We start from the raw sequence: 21,909 nt of genomic DNA, 5'->3' as shown, positions 1-21,909 counted from the left end.
ATCGGTTTATATGGGGTCTATATATAATTATGGACCGCTGTGGACCAATTTTTGCATGGTTGTTAGAGACCATACACCAACACCATGTACCAAATTTCAGCCGGATCGGATGAAATATGCTTCTCTTAGAGGCTCCACTAGCCAAATCTGTGGATCGGTTTATATGGGGGCTATATATAATTAAGGACCGATATGGACCAATTTTTGCATGGTTGTTAGAGACCATATACCAACATCATGTACCAAATTTCAGCCGGATCGGATGAAATTTTCTTCTCTTTGAGGCTTCACAAGCCAAATCTGTGGATCGGTTTATATGGGGGCTATATATAATTATTGCCCGATATGGACCAATTTTTGCATGAGTGTTAGAGATCATATACCAACACCATGTACCAAATTTCTGCCGGATCGGATGAAATATGCCAAATTTGGGGGTCCGTTTATATGGGGGCTATACGAAAAAGTGGATCGATATGGCCCATTTGCAATACCATCCGACCTACATCAATAACAACTACTTGTGCCAAGTTTCAAGTCGATAGCTTGTTTCGTTCGGAAGTTAGCGTGATTTCAACAGACGGACGGACGGACATGCTCAGATCGACTCAGAATTTCACGACCCAGAATATATATACTTTATGGGGTCGGAATGACAAAGTTAATATACCCCCCATCCTATGGTGGAGGGTATAAAAAAATAAGAACAGAGAGATAAACAAGTATGTACGGCCGTGTGTTCGGCCAGACCGCATCTTATGTACCCATCACCATGGATTAAGCAGAAAGTTCTACTCACAATTGAATAACTTGGGTTGTGGTAACACAGTTACCGATGGCAAGGTATATTAAACGTCCTTAACATTGTCTTCTAAATTGTATGTTAGTCCATATGGAGTCTATGATAGATGAATAACGGCAAAATAAATACCTATATATGCCTCTTTAGTTATTGGTCGTTTTATATAACAGGTTGGCTGATAAGTCCCCGGTCTGACACATAGATGGCGTCGCTAGTATTAAATGCATATTATTTTTATATAGTACCAACCTCCAAATGATTTGTGTCAAAATTTGTCGTCTATAAGTCAATTAGTTTGTGAGACAGAGCGTCTTTTGTGAAGCAACTTTTGTTATTGTAAAAAAAAAAACGGAAAAAAAGGAATTTCGTGTTTTGATAAAAATACTGTTTTCTGAAAAGATAAAATACGGTGGAAGCAAAAAATTGGCTTGATAATGAGTTTCCGGACTCTGCCCAAGGGAAATCAACAATAATTGATTGGTATGCAAAATTCAGGCGTGGTGAAATGAGCACGGAGGACGGTGAACGCAGTGGACGCCCGAAAGATGTGGTTACTGACGAAAACATAAAAAAAAATCCACAAAATTATTTTGAATGACCGTAAAATGAAGTTGATCGAGATAGCAGAGACCTTAAAGATATCAAAGGAACGTGTTGGTCATATCATTCATCAATATTTGGATATGCGGAAGCTCTGTGCAAAATGGGTGCCGCGCGAGCTCACATTTGACCAAAAACAACAACGTGTTGATGATTCTGAGCGGGGTTTGCAGCTGTTAACTCGTAATGCACCAGAGTTTTTCCGTCGATATGTGACAATGGATGAAACATGGCTCCGTCACTACACTCCTGAGTCCAATCGACAGTCGGCTGAGTGGACAGCGACCGGTGAACCGTCTCCGAAGCGTGGAAAGACTCAAAAGTCCGCTGGCAAAGTAATGGCCTCTGTTTTTTGGGATGCGCATGGAATAATTTTTATCGATTATTTTGAAAAAGGAAAAACCTTCAACAGTGACTATTATATCCCATTATTGGAGCATTTGAAGGTCGAAACCGCGGCAAAACGGCCCCATATGAAGAAGAAAAAGTGTTGTTCCACCAAGACAACGCACCGTGCCACAAGTCATTGAGACCGATAGCAAAAATTCATGAATTGGGCTTCGAATTGCTTCCCCACCCACCGTATTCTCCAGATCTGGCCCCCATCGAATTTTGCTTGTTCTCAGACCTCAAAAGGATGCAGGGAAAAAATTTGGCTGCAATGAAGAGGTGATTGCCGAAACTGAGGCCTATTTTGAGGCAAAACCGAAGGAGTACTACCAAAATGATATCAAAAATTGGAAGGTCGTTATAATCATTGTATCGCTCTTGAAGGGAACTATGTTGAATAATTAAAACGAATTTTGACAAAAAAAATGTGTTTTTCTTTGTTAGACCGGGGACTTATCAGCCACTTGTGCCAAGTGTCAAGTCGATAGCTTGTTTCGTTCGGAAGTTAGTGTGATTTACACAGGCGGAAGGACGGCCATCGCTAGATGGACTCAGAATCGTCACGACCCGGGATCTGAGACCAATATTTCGATGTGTTACAAATGGAATGACGAAGTTTATATACCCATCCTGTTGTGGAGGGTATAAAAATTTAGTTGTATTTAGGTTCATACATTTGTGATTTTGACTTTAATTTATTTTGTGGTTTATTGTTTTGTGTTAAAGTCTGAACCTATAACTGAAATTAATTAACATTTAGCTACACCCACAGAAACGGTTGGCTGGCATGTTAAGAGAAAGATAGTTGATACTCGAAGTTTTTAGTTGTATGGACTATTTGTCACTTATTTCTTTCATCTGATTATTAGAATATTCAATAAAACTTTAATGTCACCAGTATAATTGTCTACACGCTCACAAAAAATCGCTTCTGTAACATATACTCCCAAACATATTTTGCTTCAAGCATATACATTTTTGGGTATTGCCCAAACATTTATATGTTTGATCTCTTCCAATATATAATATGTTTGAAAGCATATTGGTCTAAACAATATATGTTTGGGTAGTCTAAGTTCCAAACATTTTGTATTTTTGTATCCAAATTCAATAATGTTGTCTTCCAAAAAACAATATGTTATTATGTGAACATATAATATGTTTGGAAGCATTTTGCACCCAAAAATATTATATGCTTAAAAAACATTCTCCCAAACAATATTGTGCTCAAAATTTTATTTATTTATTTATATATTTACAATCATAATGAATTATGAAAATAAACAGGTAATATAGGTGCTAACAACATAGGTTTTCGACCTGAATGCTCAAAATTTTGTTTCTGCTCAATTGTATATTCCCCCACATCTTTCTCACTTCCACAAGATTTTTTAGTTCTTAGCACATTTTTCTGTAATACAAACATTGTAGAAGAAATTATTCAATTGTATGATTTTTTTATTTTAATTTTACCTTTTGCCGGACGGGGATTCGAACAGCGGACCACACAGTTTGTAAGGATCAAAGAAGTAGCTGATCAATTGCCCAAGGAAACATAAAATGTTAATTTTGTAATAACAAGCAACAACCACCAATTTAATTCAATATCGCTCCCTGTTAAATAGCGCTCCAAGCTACTAAACACATATATGTTTATAGGCTATTTCTAAATTAATATATGTTTGCATCCAAGCATATTATATTTACAAACATTTTATGTCCCAAACATAATATGTTCTAACATATTAACATATATGTCCCAAACATGTTATGCTAGTTTATGAACATTATATGCTTGCACTCAAATATATTGTGTTTAAAAATTTGTGTTCCAAACATATAATGTTTATAGCCAAACATATGAGAAACAGTCTTTTTCATCCGTGTAGCTACTGGCTATTTTTCAGACCCAAAACCTATATCATACATTTAACTTTTGTAATCCGATCCGATCTGAGCCTTACAATGTCCATCCCATATGGATAGCATTTAGCCTACGACCATATTTAATACCGTTCTTAATAGTTTATTTTGTATATCAATCATGATGTCTTTGGTTCCTATATACTTGAAAACTTAGTACAGATGTTGAAGTACTCAACATTGATTCCTCCCATGGAATGGATGTTAGAGCTGTAATCGGTTATTTTTTGAGCGACATTTGAATTTTTGGTTTCGTTTTGCTAAAACTGTTTGTTAAGCAAAGAATGTTTTTTGTCCCATTGAAGTAAACGCTTAGTTAAAGTTTCTTTCAATCCTTATTTATGCCTCCCAAACGTCAATCAATTGTTTGTTCTTTCGTTCTTCTTTAAAATTGGTGACCAATTCATTTTTTCCATAGTCCAATGTGGTGTTTTGAACCTAAGGGATACTCGAGTGCAAAGAACGAAGTGTTGGTAGTGACATTTCAATATGAATTCCTTACTCAGAAATTTCATAATTTCTCCAATACGTTATGAGTATTTGTATATATATGTGTGTATTGAAATTCTTATTTACTTCCCCTTTTTCACAGTTAAAAATTCGTTCATGTTTTTAATGAATGATGGAACAAAGGAACATATTTGTGGGGCTATAGGAAAACACATAAAATTCAGGAAAATGCATAAAATCTTTATTTGAAGATTATTTCATGCAAATGTTGACCGCGACAGGGTCTCAATTGTCCACAAAATATAATCTGAAGGCGCTGAATCGCCCGACCTAGGTGGCCAATTGACGGGTCACGAACATGAAAAAAAATTTCACCAAACTCGCCTATCAATAAATCCTGTTACTCGTGTTTTGTGGCATGTGACACTATATTATTGAAACCACATGCCATGAAAGTCAAGCTCTAGCATTTTGGGCAAAAACAAGTAGAATATCATCTCACGGTAGAGGTCACCATTCACAGTTACATTACGATTCGCATCATCTTTGATCTTTACTAAAAAATGACAATTGAGATTCGTCGCTGAATACAAATTGTCGATAAGAAGCACAAACGTTGTTTGTTTGTAAGATTCATTGTTAACCCTGGAAAGTCATCCTTATTTTTTTTACGCTAACGTCATCCTTCGTCAATATGACTACGTTCAATTTCAAGGCTCTATAAATTGCATCGGGAAAAACCCAGTTCATTGTAAAATTTTTCATAACACACATTTCGAAGTTTCATTGTAAAAATTTAATGAAAAAATTTAAATATAAATATATAAATTAAAAAAAAAAAAAACAAGTATATACGGTCGCAAGTTCGGCCAGGCCGTAGCTTATGTACCCTCCACCATGGATTGCGTAGAAACTTCTACTGAAGACTGTCATCCACAATCGAATTACTTGGGTTGCGGTAACACTTGCCGATGGCAAGGTATCTTAAAACTTCCTACCACCGTAATATATACCACATAGTCCATACGTGGTATATATTAAACTAAAAAGGCAGATTAAATACGTATATAATTAAATTTAAAGTTTCTATAGAAATAAAATTTTGACAAAATAAAATATTGACAAAATAAAATTTTGACAACATTTTCTATAGAAGTAAAATTTGGAAAAAAAAATTCTATAGAAAAAAAATTTGGAAAAAATTTTCTATAGAAATAAAATTTTGACAAAAATTTCTATAGAAATAAAATTTTGACAAAATTTTCTATAGAAATAAAATTTTGACAAAATTTTCTATAGAAATAAAATTTTAAAAAAATTTCTATAGAATAAAAATTTAAAAAAAAAATTTTTCTATAGAAATAAAATTTTGACAAAATTTTCTATAGAAATAAAATTTTGGTAGATTATTTTTGGCTCGAGTGGCAACCACGATTATGAACCGAATAAAATTTTAACAAAATTTTCTATAGAAATAAAATTTTGACAAAATTTTCTATAGAAATAAAATTTTGAAAAAAATTTTCTATAGAAATAAAATTTTAGTAGATTATTTTTGGCTCGAGTGGCAACCATGATTATGAACCGATATGGACCAATTTTTGTGTGATTGGGGATCGGCTCTATATAACTATAGACCGATATGGACCAATTTTGGCATGATTATTAGCGGCCTTATACTACAACCACGTTGCAAATTTCAACCGGATCGGATGAATTTTTCTCCTCCAAGAGGCTCCGGAGGACAAATCTGGGAATCGATTTATATGGGAGGTATATATAATTATGGACCGATATGGACCAATCTTAGAGACCATGGGACGACATGGACCAATTTTAGAGATGGTTGTTAGAGATCCTAACCTAACACCACGTACCAAATTTCAACCGGATCGGATGAATTTTGCTCCTCTTAGAGGCTCCGGAGGTCAAATCTGGGGACCGATATGGACCAAGTTTTGCATGGTGTTAGCATATACTAACACCATGTACCAAATTTCAGCCGGATCGGATGAAATTTGCTTCTTTTAGAGCAATCACAAGCCAAATTTGGGGGTCCGTTTATATGGGGGTTATACGTAAAAGTGGACCGATATGGCCCATTTGCAATACCATCCGACATACAACTACTTGTGCCAAGATTCAAGTCGATAGCTTGTTTCGTTCGGAAGTTAGCGTGATTTCAACAGACGGACGGATTGATATGCTCAGATCGACTCAGAATTTTACCACGACCCAGAATATATATACTTTATGGGGTCTTAGAGCAATATTTCGATGTGTTACAAACGGAATGACAAAGTTAATATACGCCCCATCCTATGGTGGAGGGTATAAAAATGATAGTATTCAAATAGTTTTCAATATTAATAGTAATAAATATAAAATACAGTATTTGGCAAAAATTTATGAGTATATATAAACAAAAAAAAATCGAGGAATTTTTCAATAATAAAAAACTCAATTTTAATAGAATTTTTCTGCATTTCCATAGTGGTGGGTATTTAAGCTTCGGCCGGGCCGAACTTTACTCTGCTCTTACTTGTTCCATTTAGCATATCCACTTCTTGACACACTTATACCAAATTCACAATTTGTCAACGCTGGACTTTAAAGCCTCATTTATTTTGCTTTCTTTCTTTCAGTGAACTACGCAAAGGAGTCCGGTGCATACAGAGCTACACCAGACGTTGCATGGATCTGCAGCAACGCAATCAATTCAACAAATTGTATCATGGCACTAATCAATTCATAAGGGATCTCTGTAATAAGGGTGAATTTCAAGATGGTAAGTGGTCCGTCGGTCCATACCCCCAAAGATGCAGCTGTAAATCATTTGTCATTGTATGGAAATAGAAGCAGCTACACCACACACAAGCATCCACGCAACCCGTAACCATTTACCAATTTGTTAGCTGCAAAAAGGACAAACGGAATAAATGTCCTTCATTATGTTGACACCAATATAGATGATGATACTAATGCAGTGTTTTGGGAAGGTCGTGAAAATGCGTCGGTTTTACGAGTATAACCAAAAATAATTGGTATAAACCAATACATAAAGTCAAAGGGGTATCTCATTTACCGCAGTCTAGACTTTGTTCGCCTGACCCCATTTTAATTATTTACCTGTCATTTGGGAATTCACAATTGTTTGTGTCAAACAAAACCTGACCAAGAGCGGGATGTATGTGAGGGCGTAATAGTTAATGGAATACTTTTTTGATGATCAAATAAAAAAAATAATGTAGACAATAGCGGTCGATCCTTGGGATTATCACCAAAGGAAAATTAACCCTAATCGACATGTGTGTAGTAATTAAATGCAGGAACATAGCCAAAAATATTTGGAAAATGAAACCTTTCCTTACATTGAAAAAATTATTGACCAAATATGAAAGATAATGCCACCTAAATTTAAGGACATGCAATTTACACTGGAGGTGTACTCGTGACACGAAATTGTCGTGACTCATAAAATGATGGAGAGGGCATGAGTTTGCGGGAGCATGGTTAACAAACCAAATGTCGTGTGTGAGCGTGAGTCACGAAAATAATTTCTTCGTGAGTGTGCATGAGTAACGAATTTCGGACAAATACGCTAACGAAACAAATCCCGCCCAAAGACATGAAACGCTTACAAGTTGAATTCATTTGCAATTTTAGTGACTTAACACAAAATTATGCAACCTATATACGGATAGCTTTGGCTTTGATTATGATTTGATTATATTTACTGAAACCTGGCTTCAAAGTAATATCTTAAGTACCGAAATCTTATGCGACAAGTACCAAATTTATAGATGTGACCGCTCAATTGGTTTGAAGAAATCTGGTGGCGGCGTCCTAATTGCTGTTTCTTCGAAATTTGCTTCATCAAAAATGATATTCCAAATGAACTTCAAATTGAATATATAGGAGTGAAAATAAGGTGCGGCCATAATTCATTGTTTGTGACTTGCTCCTATATTCCTCCTGGTTCTTGTAACGATGTTTATAATGCTCATTTGACTGCTATCCAATCGGTCCTATCTACTGCGAGATCCTCTGATTTGATTGTTTTGTCTGGTGATTTTAACATTCCATCTATTACATGGAAATATTGTGAGGAAATGAATTACTCCGTACCAATGCTAAGAAATGGATATCAATCTGAATTTGTTGAAAACTTGTTAAAAGATGGTCTTTTTCAAATTAGCAACATACAAAATTCGAATAATAAATTACTTGATTTATTTTTTACAAATGAACTAAAAGATGTGTTTTTATCACGCGTCAATGCCGTTGTAAATCCTGAAGATGTTCATCATCCCACTGTCCGTATGGATATAAATATGTCTTCTTCGAGATCTATGCGAAATAAACTCGTATCGAAAACTGATAAAATATTCTCTTTTAATAGAACTGATTATGAAAAACTGAACTCATTACTATTAAATGTGGATTGGAATAAATTCTTACCAGCGAGGAATCTTGATGAATCAATAAATACATTTTATGAAACTTTGAATTCATTCATAGCCCAATCTGTTCCATTAATTCGAATAACTTCTCACACTGGTCCACCTTGGAATGACAGTAAATTACGTAACTTGAAGAATAGAAAGAATAAACTTTATAAAAAGTATAAAAAATCTGGATCTGTGACTGACTATGCAAACTACTCAATTGCTCGTTCAGAATACAACCTGTGGAATAAACAATCCTATAACAATTATTTATCGAAAATTAAAAATGAACTGAAGCTTAATCCAAAGTCATTTTACAGATTTGTTAATTCTAAACGTCAATCAAATGTGTATCCAAGAACCCTTCACTATGGTGCTGTTGAAGGGGATGATAATGAATCTATATGTAATTTGTTTTCAAAGTTCTTTGCAACAACTTACTGCCATAAGGATTTCAAGCAATCTGATGCGTACCCATATAAGATACAGGAATATTCGACATTCACTACTCCATTTATTTCTCCTGATATTGTGATGAGTTATATGGAAAAGATAAAATGTTCATATCGCCCGGGCCCTGATGGGATTCCCAGTAACATCCTCAAATATTGTGCTCATTCTCTTTCGACTGCTCTTTCATTTCTGTTTAATGAGTCTTTGCGCACAGGTCACTTTCCTACGTTGTGGAAGAATTCATTTATCATTCCGCTATTTAAAAATGGAAGCAAGTCAGATATTACGAATTATAGAGGCATTGCTAAATTAAGTGCTATTCCAAAACTGTTGGAGAAAATTATTTCTGATATTTTGAATCATCAAGTCTCCTCTCTTCTATCGCCTAAACAACACGGCTTCCGTAAATCTTATTCGACCATAACAAATATCTTGGAATTGACTACAATGGTTAATGAAGGCTTTAGAGATCGTTTACAGACTGATGTCATTTATACTGATTTTAGTAAGGCGTTTGACAACGTAAACCATTCACTTTTACTGTACAAACTGCATCGCATGGGCTTCAGTGAATTAATGGTATCCTGGTTTGAAAGTTATCTAAAGAATCGTACACAATTTGTAGTATTTGATAACATTATTTCAAAATCAATACATGTGTTTTCTGGTGTTCCACAAGGCAGTCATCTTGGCCCTCTATTGTTCTGCTTATTTATAAATGACCTTCCATCAGCCATTAAATATGGTTACACTCTCATATATGCTGACGATGTTAAAATTATAAAGGTTATTCGGAATAGTGATGACCAATCCTTACTCCAATCTGATCTGAATAGCATGTACAGATGGTGCTCATCAAATATGATGGAACTGAACATAAGGAAATGCAAGCATATCTCTTTTTATAGATTAAATTATATCGACACGAATTATAACTTGAATGGCACAACGCTTGAAACTGTTGAATCCTTTAAAGATCTTGGAATACTTTTGGATCGGATGCTAAATTTTAGATCTCACATTTCTATGACTGTAAATAAGGCCTATGGATCATTTGGATTTGTCAAGCGCTGGAGTAAGGAATTTTCTGACCCATTTGTAACAAGAAACTTATATACTTCACTTGTGCGTCCTATCCTGGAATATGGATCTGTAATTTGGGACCCACAGTACCAAATTCATTGCAATCGTATTGAATCTGTTCAGAAACAATTTTTACTGTTTTGTTTACGTCGGAATAACTGGACACCTCAAACCTTGCCGTCTTACAAAGAAAGACTATCGCTCATCAAATTACCTACACTGAAAAGTAGACGTACCATGCTGAATATCTGTTTTATGGTTGATTTAATTAACGGAAGATTTAAATCTGACTTCCTTATATCATTCAATGTACCTTTTAGACCTACCCGCAACTTTGAACTGCTCCACATTAAATACTTTCGAACGAACTTTGAAAACAACGATCCACTTCGCCGTCTTTGTAAAGAATTCAATAAATTTTATTATTATCTTGATTTGTCAGAAGAGAAATACAATGTAAAGAAAAAGATAACATTATTATTAAATACTTGATATATTAACAAACGATATGTATATAATGTAATATATTACTGTTAGTCTGTAAGGGTTTAATCCATAGATGAAAATAAAAAAAAAAAAAAAATTAAATGATATGTTGACTCTTTAGATTTAAGATAAATCACTTCATCAATCACTTCACATATTGCTCTAAGACCCCTGATTTCAACAGGCGCACGGACGGACGGACATGCTTAATTCGACTCAGAATTTCACCATGACCCAGAATATATATATATATATATATATATATATATATATATATATATATATATATATTCTGGGTCATGGTGAAATTCTGAGTCGAACTAAGCATGTCCGTCCGTCCGTGCGCCTGTTGAAATCAGGCTAACTTCCGAACGAAACAAGCTATCGACTTGCAACTTGGCACAAGTAGTTGTTTTTGATGTAGGTCGGATGGTATTGCAAATGGGCCATATCGGTCTACTTTTACGTATAGCCCACATATAAACGGACCCTCAGATTTGGCTTGCGCAGCCTCTAACAGAAGCATATTTCATCCGATCCGGCTGAAATTTGGTACATGGCGTTGGTATATGGTCTCTAACAACCACGCAAAAATTGGTCCACATCGGTCCATAATTATATACAGCCCCCATATAAACCGATCCCCCAATTTGGCTTGCGGAGCTTCAAAGAGAAGCAAATTTCATTCGATCCGGCTGAAATTTGGTACATGGTGTTTGTATATCGTCTCTAAAAACCATGCAAAAATTGGTCCACATCGGTTTATAATTATATATAACCCCCATATAAACCAATCCCCAGATTTGGCTTGCGGAGTCTCTAAGAGAAGCAAATTTCATCCAATCCGGTTGAAATTTGGAACATGGTGTTAGTATATGATCTCTAACAACCGTGCCAGAATTGGTCCATATCAGTACATAATAATTTATAACCCCATATAAACCGTTCTCCAGATTTGACCTCCGGAGCCTCTTGGAGGAGCAAAATTCATCGGATCCGGTTCAAATGTGGAACGTGGTGTTAGTAATGGTCTCTAACATTCATTCAAAAATTGGTCCACAGCGGTTCACAATTATATATAGCCCCTATATAAACCGATCCCCGGATTTGGCTTGCGGAGCCTCTAAGAGAAGCATATTTCATCCGACATGGTTGAAATTTGGAACATGGTGTTAGTATATGGTCTCTATCAACCGTTATATTATAGTTATATATAGCCGATCTCCAATCACACAAAAATTGGTCCATATCGGTTCATAATCATGGTTGCCACTCGAGCCAAAAATAATCCACCAAAATTTTATTTCAAAATTTTAGAAAATTTTATCAAAATTTTATTTCTATAGAAAATTTTGTTAAAATTTAATTTCTATGGACAATTTTGTTAAATTTTCATTTCTATAGAAAATTTTGTCAAAACTGTATTTCTATAGAAAATTTTGTTAAAATTTTATTTCTATAGAAAATTTTCTATAGAAAAAAAGACACCTTGCCATCGGCAAGCGTTACCGCAAATTAAGTAATTCGATTGTGGATGGCAGTGTTTAGAAGAAGTTTCTACGCAATCCATGGTAGAGGGTACATAAGCTTCGGCCTGGCCGAACTTACGGCCGTATATACTTGCTTTTTTTTAACTAAGGAAACATTTTTTACTTTGAAGTATTTGTTACAATTTGGATTTTTTCGCTGACAATACTTTCTATAGAAATAAAATTTTAATAAAATTTCTATATAAATAAAATTTAGCAAAGCAAAATTTTTTTGTTAGGTATTTTTTTTTTTTTTGTTAAAATTTCGTTCCAATTTTGTAAGTTTATTTTTGCCTAGAGTTGCAACCGTGAAAAGGTCTCGTGATGTAGCATCACATGACAAATTTCTGACATTCATACTTGTATTTCTGGCTTCAAGACCGACATATTGCTTTTCAGGTACCTTGAGATTCCGGACCGGAGCTGGCATAGCTCCGATCTGGTTTTCTTCTTACTTCTTCACTAATGAGTGGTGGTCTTATACCAAGAAAAATTTGTACCTGTGCATCGCGAACCCTGCACTCAACGTTCTTGGCGACCCAAAAATATGTATTTATTTTGAAGTAGCATCATCATTGGCTCGGAATCGATACCAAAATCCTTAAAGGAAGGGTCAACATTTTTACATCCAAATTAAAAGTGGTTTTGAGTGCAGAAACCAGGTTAACCGATATTCAAAAACCTGTTTTGGAATCAACCCAAAATTTAAATTTTTTCATTATCTGGTTTCGGTATTCTTAACGGAATCCGTATAACGGATGTTGATTCTAGATACCCTAATGTATAGCTATGTGTGCATATTGCCATTTGCTTTTCAATGACTCAATTAATGAAATTCCTTAATCTTATTTCTCTAAATATTTATGACATGCTGTACAGAATTGTTCATTTGGACAAAAATGTAAAGTTAAAAAAATTTCATTTAATTAAAAAACATTTTAAATCAAAAATTCAACATTCTCTTATAGAAATTTGTATCTTTAATCCAATGATTTAATATCTCAGTACATTTAAGCTTTTTAAAATTTGGCTTAGAAATGTATCTGTATAATTTGTAGTGAATTACTACAAATTGGAAAATGACAACCAAAAAAAGAAAAATGTGAGCCTAAGTAATGTCTGGTGTAATTTGCCGGACGACACAAGAAAAAATATTAATTTAGTTCTGGCCACCAAGCCGTTCATTAGACGAATGGAGCTTCCTGAATGTATGATTTATTGTTCTTCAATTGCACTTTTACTATCTCTGACGATACAGGATACATGGGAAACCATGTATGGGATGTTCAATAAAGGAAATTCCAAAGACCACATAGACAACAGTAGCATTTGCCTACACCAGCACATATTCCTTTTTTTTGTTTCAAACGTGTGCCATTTCCATGGACACCTTCTGGCCACATCAATGGAGAAAACGGTATACAACACACATGCTTCCGAATACCACCTTAGTCGACTATCCAAGTTTGCATTCAGTACACTAAAAAAAGTTTACTTGGATCCAAAGATTTTGATCTTCTCTTAAGGGTCTTGGTATTGATTCCCAGTCAAAGATGCGATTTCCTTAGAATAAAGACATTTTTGGCGACCCATCTGGCTTTCAATCTAGGATCAATAAAATTAAAATTTGGATACATATCTCATTTATGAAATTTTCGTTCTCTTTTCGCGGTTTATTAATAATGGTACTTACGTACAAGCAAATGCCAGTTTAAAAATCCAATTTATAACGGATACATCAAAGTAAAAAAATGTTTTCTTAATTCCAAAAACAAACTTTAAACAAAAGACGCTAAATCCTCAAAATAAGTCTTAGCCTATATATGAAGCGTTTTTATCTTAAATCTAAAGTTTCAATATTTCCGTTAATTTAAGGAAAATTTCTTTAAATCAAAAATGTGTTTCATTACTTTAAGGAAAATTAGCATTAGTTCAAAGACATCCGACTTTAACGGAGGGACACAAATTTACAAAATGTGTGTCCTAAATGTAATGGAAAAATTTTTTGAAGCAAAGATTATAAACTTTATTTTAATTAAAATTTCATTAATTTAAAGAAATTTGTCCTTAATATTTTGTAAATTTCGCATCCTAAAATTTAGGATGCGCAATCTTTTATATCACGTAAATATTTTTTTCAGTGTATCTGTTTGACTTTATAGGGTCAATATCTACAATACACCTTCGTTCTCCACCATGGCCAATGGCAATGTGGATAAACCTTAATTAACGAGCAAACCCACAAAAAAGGACGAATGAACCCATAAAGCATTGTTTTGTAAATGAAATAATCGATGAGGCTGTGAGTGTCTGTGTGTGTGTGTGTGTGTGATAGGTAGCTTCTATCTCCGTTTCCAGTGGTATATTGCACAATTTCACAAAAATCCTTCTATTGTCTTCCTGCTTTTGATTTTTTTACTTTGCTTGTTTCTTTTCTGGATGCATATTTTCCATTGGATACAGAATACCTGAAGCATGCTCCATGCTCGGAGATGGCCAAGAAGGAATTCGAAGAGTGTGCTACTCGATACAAGGAAACAATGGTATTTCTAAAACCAAATAAGAACCAGGAAAGCCAAGAGAATATCACCCTCGATGAGAATATTAAAACGATATGCTGGTAAGTAGACGAATAACCACAATGCAGCGATAGCGGAGCCCTAAGCAAGAATTAATCAAAAAAGCCATCACATGTGAGTATGTGTATGGGGCTTGTAGAGTTAGTGGATATTTTTTATTTGACAAAAACTAAATTACCTGCCAACACCTTTGGGACTTGATACTCACTCGATCGTACATTACAGCATAAATCCTGAAAAGCTAATAAAACCACGTTTAAATTTACAGCTCCATCAATGAACTCGTCGACTGCTCGGAGAATGCTGCACTGAGGATTTGTGGTGAAAATGCTGCAAAATTTACACGCGAATTAGTCGATAAATACGCCAACAGTTTAACAAAGGTTAGTTACTTTTCTTCATATCCAATAGTCATACTCTCGAAAGTACAGAGCTACAACATTGAATGCTTTTTTTTTGGGATACCCAGTGAAATATTTGCAAATGAAAATGAGTAGCGGCAGTAGTAGAAATGTACCTTTTTTATTTTTTATAAAGAATCTATTCAGTAAACTAATTTAAAAACAAAAGGATTTACGGCTATGACGAATGACGTTTATTTTTTTTTTTTGTTTTTCAATTATATTCTGTTATAATTAGCTGTCTATAATGTTTCGTAGCTTTTATATAAGAAATCTTATTTAATCACGATTGCGAGTTTTCTCCATCTAATAATTCTAGATATTAATCCTTGATTTGATTTGAAATTTAAATAAAACATATGCCAAATTATGAAATTTATATTTGGTAGATAATTTCTTGTCATTTAACATTTAAATATAATTTCGGGCATATGGCTACCACGACTATTTTGCACAAAGATCATTCTGGAGCTCCAATTTTTGGCCATCTTTTCAAGCAGTTGAGGGCGCAATGATACGTTGAATAATGGTTTCCAAAGCGTCAATCGTTGCTGGTTTATCCACGTAAACCAATGACTGCAAATATTCCTACCAAAAATAATCGAGTGGCGTCACATCGCACGAACGCGGAGGCCAATTCACCGGTCCATTTCTCGAAATAATGTTGTCGTTGAAATGTTATTTCAATAAGTCCATTATTTTCCAGCAGAACGACAAGTGGCGCCACCTGTCGAAACAACATTTCGTTTATATCCACATCTTGAAGTTTGACAACAAAAATTCATTGAGCAATATTCTTTATCCGTTTCCATTGACGATAACGCGCCTTTCTTCTTCATTAATAAAGAAATAAGAATCGATAATTCCACCAACCCATAGACCGCACCAAACAGTAGATTTATCGGGATGCATTAGTAATTCTTGAACGGCGTGTGCCCTATCATATGCTTGTTGACATATCCATTCAACCAAAAATGCGCTCCACCACTGAAGAGAGAATTTTGCGATAAAAAGCGGATTTTCGTCTAATGGATTAGGCGACCAATTACCGAATTCACGGCGCATATTATGATTTGATTTGGAAGCGTTGTTCTGGGGTTAACCTATTCATGATGATTTGCCAAACAATACTGTGTAGAGATCTCACTTTAAACTATCAAAACAGCTGTCAGACAACAGACTGATTCATATTAAAACAAGTATATACAGCACTAAGTTCGGCCGGGCCGAATCTTAAATACCCACCACCATGAACCAAATATTAGGGTTTCCTTTGAAATTTCAGGAGGGCCTGAGGCCTTAAGGACACTTTCCGAAGATAAATTTAAAGATTTCACCCATGAGGACTATATCAGATTCTGGATTTATAAGAACCATTTGTGTTTGAGTTTTAAAGGAATCATTAACATCTCTTGTAAGTGTGCAAGAAAATTATAAAATAACGTCTTGATTTGAAATCTTAAATCTGTAGAAGTAAAATCTGGAAATTTTGCATTGAGTTTCAAGCAATTTTCATGATCAGTGCGCCTTCTACACCCTCAAGAAGTGAAGTCGGTCTATATACAGGCATTACCAAATGGACCGATAAAAACTTAATCCGATACACGTTTTTGTAAGCCTAAAATACCAGAATATTTACAATTTCAGGCAAATCAGATAAAAACTTCGGTTTCTAGAAACCCAAGGAGTTAAATCGGGAGATCGTTCTTATGAGGGCTATACTAAAATATGGACCGATACTCACCGTTTTAGGCGCACCTCTTTATGACCCGAAAATACCTCTAGATTTCCAATTTCAGGCAAATAGGATAAAAACTTCGGATTCTAGAAGCCCAAGAAGTAAAATCGAGAAATCGGTCTGTATGGGGGCTATACCAAAATATGGACCGATACTCACAATTTTTGGCACACGTCTTTGTGGTCCTACAATACCTCTAGATTTCCAATTTCAGGTAAATTGAATAAAAACTGCGGTTTCTATAAGCCCAAGAAGTAAAATCGGGAGATCGGTCTATATGGGGGCTATACCAAAACATGGACCGATACTCACCATTTTTGGCACACCTCTTTATGGTCATAAAATTCCTCAAGATTTAAAATTTCAGGCAAATTGGATAAAAACTACGATTTCTATAAGTCCAAGACCCCAAATCGGGAGGTCGGTTTATATGGGGACTATATCAAAACCTGGACCGTCTAGCTTTCTGTATCCACATTAATTGCTTTGTTCTGTACTGGTTGTTCAAATATATGTAATTCTTTATAGCCCCAAATAAATCAATCCCTAGATTTGACTTCCGGAGCCCCTTTTAAAGCCAATTTCATCCGCGGTAACATCCAACGATGTTTTTACAAAGATAATTGAGAAGATGATGCAGTCTTGTCATAGCAAAACTGAAGCACCAGAGGACTCTGCCAACAAAAAATCATAAAGTTTGCGTCGACGTGTCTCTCAAATGTACTGCCGTTTGCGTCGGAAAATATCATAACATTTGTGTTTTTCATAAATTTCTGAATAAAAACCAACAAAAGCAATACCAAAACGATTGTAGAAAATTAAAATAAAACGTACATGTATTTTAAAGCGAATATTCATTATGGTTTTATGTGAATATTGCCGTTTTGAATTTATCCCTAGGCAGAGCTGCTTTGGAAAAAATTAACAAATAAAACAATTTTTTTCTCATAGCCCTCTACACCTTGACATTTGTTTTCTCTTTATAAGAGCACAATGCTTAATCTTGTTATACTCAATTATCTTTGGTTTTTATATGTAGTATTTTTGAGGTTATACGTACTCAAAAGTCATAGTCATTCCAAGACGAATTTAGCGAAGGTTGTCCAAAATCAGTTATTTCGAAAACCATTGATGCTGACCGCCTGTGTTTTCGGAACCTGTGTTTTCATACCACTAGAACAACGAAGAACAGTCAATTCTGATTGGTACACAACCATTTGTTTGCCAGTTGTCTTCTAAGAAATCAGGAAAACCAGCAGCCGATGACGGATCATTCTTCACCATTGTCGTGGTGCTCTCATGCATCGGCTCAAATAATTACACTTTTGAGCACTCAAAACATAGATTTGGTGGTTCATCCGCTGTATAGACCTGACCTGCCACGGAATGACTTCGTTTTATTTCCGTGCGTAAAACCTAAAATGAGAGGTCAATGTTTTTGAACCTGAACCGCTTCGGTTGATGCGTTCAGAATTCATGTTTTGGAGATATCTTAAAGAGAGTGACAAAGGTACTTCGACAATTGGTTCAAATGCATGCAAAACTTCATAGATCTTTTTTGTTTGGAATACAAAAAAAGCGATTTTCGTTGATTAAATCAATATAGCGATGTCCGTCCTTCCGTCTGTTGAAATCACGGTAACTTCCGAACGAAACAAGCTATCGGCTTGAAACTTAGCATAAGTACATGTTGATATAAATCGACCCCTAGATTTGGCATCCGGAGCCACTTGAGTTGTGGGGGCACATTTTATCCGATCCGTTGGAAATTTGGTATATGATGCCTATATAAGCCTTCTAACAACCATTGGTCCGTATCGGTCCATAATATATATAGCCTCCGTATAAATCGATCTCCACATTTTACTTCTTGTCCTCATGAAATTTGTTCCATCCAACACAGTTGACATTGGATTAAAATTTTCTAAAAATAATCGAAATTTTCTTAAATGAATTAAAATTTTTCTTCTTGGTGGGTTCACTGTTTTTTTTTTTTTTTCAGTGTAGTATAGAAGACGCAATTTCTCTGATAAAAAGTTTTTTTTCCTTGTACGAAATTATAGTTAAGCGATTAGACTTAAAACTGGGTGCTTTCACATGGACGAAAATCTTGTTTGAATAAGGTCAACTAGACTTCAATAATTCTGAAAAATTCTTCAAATTTATTGAAAATTAAATTTAATCAAAACGTCTTTAAATTTGTTGACTTTTTGTGCCTTGACTACACAGAAGGAACTCGTGACTTTCAACATTTTATTTAATAACTATTTTTACTTGTAACATAGAAGAATTTCTAATTGAAGTCGAGTCTAAATATGGAAATTTAAGTTGTCGTTAACACGTTTTTAAAGGACTTTGATTGTACATGAAAAAAAGCGAAAAAATTATTTTTTTTTAGAATCAAGAATACAAAACTCACTTAGAAACTTAGAATTATACTTACTTCAATTCTTCGCCTCTTATGCTCGCAATCAATACCAAAATCAATAGTGTACAAACAAAATATTTGGAGTGCGGCATCCTCAGGTTAGGTTAGGTTAAAGTGGCAGCTCGATTAAGATTCAGGCTCACTTAGACTATTCAGTCCATTGTGATACCACATTTAACTAAAAGTACCTATTATATATGGGCACTTCTAGTCTTAACCCCTGAACCTTCTCTATTATTTTCTTTTGTTGAACCAACCAGATTGTTCCAAAAACATTAACAGACTTAACGTTTTCCAAGTACGCCAGTAATCTAAAGCTATATGCCCCTAAAATTTGCTTAGGCCTTACACAAAATGCAGGACACTCACACAAGAGGTGTTTAATTGATTCCTTTTCCTCCGCATCATGACAGCTCATACAATAGTCATTATACTTCGCACCAATAGTTTTTGCAAATTCGTCTATCAGGCAGCGACCCGTTATAGCAGATATCAGAAGTGATATCTGACGTCTTGAGAACACTAGCATATCTAGTGTAAGGTTCAAGTTTAAATGGGGCCATATTTGCTTGGTGTCGTTACAGCCCTTACAATTCTCCCATCGAACATTTGCCATCTCACGCAGTAAAAGCTTGCAGGTAGCCAGAGGCATACCAACAGATTCTAGTTCCCCTGGAATATGTAAGGTAGTTCCTAGCCTTGCTAACTCATCTGCTTGACAGTTCCCCGGTATGTTCCTATGGCCAGGCACCCATATTAGGTGAATATCCGGAATCCTTTGTTTAGTGTATAAATTATAGATCTTGTTCTGCAAGGTTTTCATTAAATATAAATAAATAAAAATTAAATATTTTAAAAATGTTTCATAAAATTATTTTTTTTTAAATTATAAAGTAATACCATAAAGAATTTTAGATAACGCTACAAATTGTTTCACTGGGTATCAACATGGTATGCATTGACTGCATATGTTACTTTGTACATCTCTGTAATTGCCGTATAATGTTTCAACCCCAATATCGTAATTTTGTCCCCTATTTGTCTTTCGGGATACAAGTCATTGGCAACAACGGCTATAAAAAATAACGAAATTTGGCAAAACAAACAGAGAGAGAGAGAAAGAGGAAAACATGGACCGGCTATAAATCTAAACATGGGAACTTCGTTCTCTGACATAAAATCTCTTGTGTCTTTTATTGATGTTCATTTCAGTTATACTGTGAAGATTTCACACGACATCCAGAAGTTTGCCCCAATAGTAGAGGCAAGGCCGGCATAGCTCTATACAGTTCTTGGCAGCAGATTTTGGCCCTAATGGCAGCCCTGTTTGCGCTGGGCGTCTATCAGCAAAACCAAAGGCTAACAAGATAGATGACAGATTCCAGCTTTGTCTTTGTCATTTAAGTTAGAATGCAGTAAACCAACAAAATGTGACAATTAGTTTTAAATTTTAAACGAGGTTCAAAGATGTTTTGCCATTGGTCAGACCATGAGTACCAATAACGCGACCAACACTACCATCACCAATCTATCCGCCACTACCTCAGCACCGTCAAAGATCCAAGGGCAGACCAGACAAAAGCGGCCAATATCTTCAAAATGCAAAACTCTGCAATAATCGGTCGAGGACATTTGTGTTTGCTTCGCCGTCTGATGGAGATGTGAAGGAAAAAAATATCTACTGATCCAAATCCTTTGATCTTTCTGATAAAACTGTGGCAACATTCGGCAACTTCCAGTTTAGTTTGATTTATCGTTATTTCATGGAAATTTAAGTAGGCTTTAAATCATTAGGCGAAACAACACAACATAATTGTGCAATTAATTATTACATTATGATTACGTTTACGAGTATTACGATTATTCATAGAATAATACAACAACACATATTATTGTGAGAATATAAACTAATGGCAAATTAATAGTAACAATCCCAGAACACGGTGAAACCACAGACAAAATAAAAAAAAGGAATTAGCTAGCCCCATTGGAATGTGCTGAAAATAGGATACAGCTTATGCGGGGATTGTAAACTAGAAAAATGTCTATTTCTTAAGGTCTTAAGTTCGGTACTGTGTTCGGTTTTTGAAATTTTCGCGTTTACTTTAATTAATTAAATCTTGACAACATCTATATCAATGCTTTAAAATCATTTATATAAATTTTGTCAAGATTTAATAGAATTATGATCGATGATTTCATGAATATTTTAAATTATCTTAATAAAATTTACCGCGAAAAGCAAACATAGTACCGGCCTATAGATAAAAAGAAAAACATATTTACATTAGGTGAAAAAATACATCAAACACAATTTTTTCCATATTGGTGTTAATAATTGTTATTTAATTAGTATTTAATTTTAAATAAATTTTATTTTTAGTTTTACATCATTATTTAATATCAATTGTAGCTTAAAATGGGAATCAGCTAAATGTACAGGTAATGTAATTATATTGGAATAATGCTACTTTGCCACCTTATTTTGAACGTTCCAAGAAATCTTTTGGTTGACGACAATAGGCCGATTTGTAAGTACTCCATAAATACACTAAGAAGAATTTAGTATATCAAATTAATTTATCCAGTGCAAGTACAA

General features: G+C 34.7%; 1 protein-coding gene across 2 annotated transcripts in view; it reads left to right on the top strand.

Annotated features, from left to right (window-relative positions):
- Positions 1 to 21,698, top strand: part of LOC142238603 (uncharacterized) — a 249,714-nt gene extending 228,016 nt beyond the window's left edge. For both annotated transcript variants that reach the window (XM_075310297.1, XM_075310296.1), the window contains exons 4-7: positions 6,811 to 6,953; positions 14,628 to 14,784; positions 15,012 to 15,126; positions 20,523 to 21,698. In XM_075310297.1, the coding sequence (XP_075166412.1) occupies positions 6,811 to 6,953; positions 14,628 to 14,784; positions 15,012 to 15,126; positions 20,523 to 20,681 (574 nt within the window). In that variant the 3' untranslated portion in view covers positions 20,682 to 21,698. The remainder of the gene's footprint in view (positions 1 to 6,810; positions 6,954 to 14,627; positions 14,785 to 15,011; positions 15,127 to 20,522) is intronic.
- Positions 21,699 to 21,909: the final 211 nt, after the last annotated feature.

Source organism: Haematobia irritans, chromosome 5 (assembly GCF_050003625.1).
Source record: "Haematobia irritans isolate KBUSLIRL chromosome 5, ASM5000362v1, whole genome shotgun sequence".
Taxonomy (NCBI): Eukaryota; Metazoa; Arthropoda; class Insecta; order Diptera; family Muscidae; genus Haematobia; species Haematobia irritans.
Note: the sequence above shows the minus strand (reverse complement) of the source record. Positions and strands in the feature narration are given on the sequence as shown.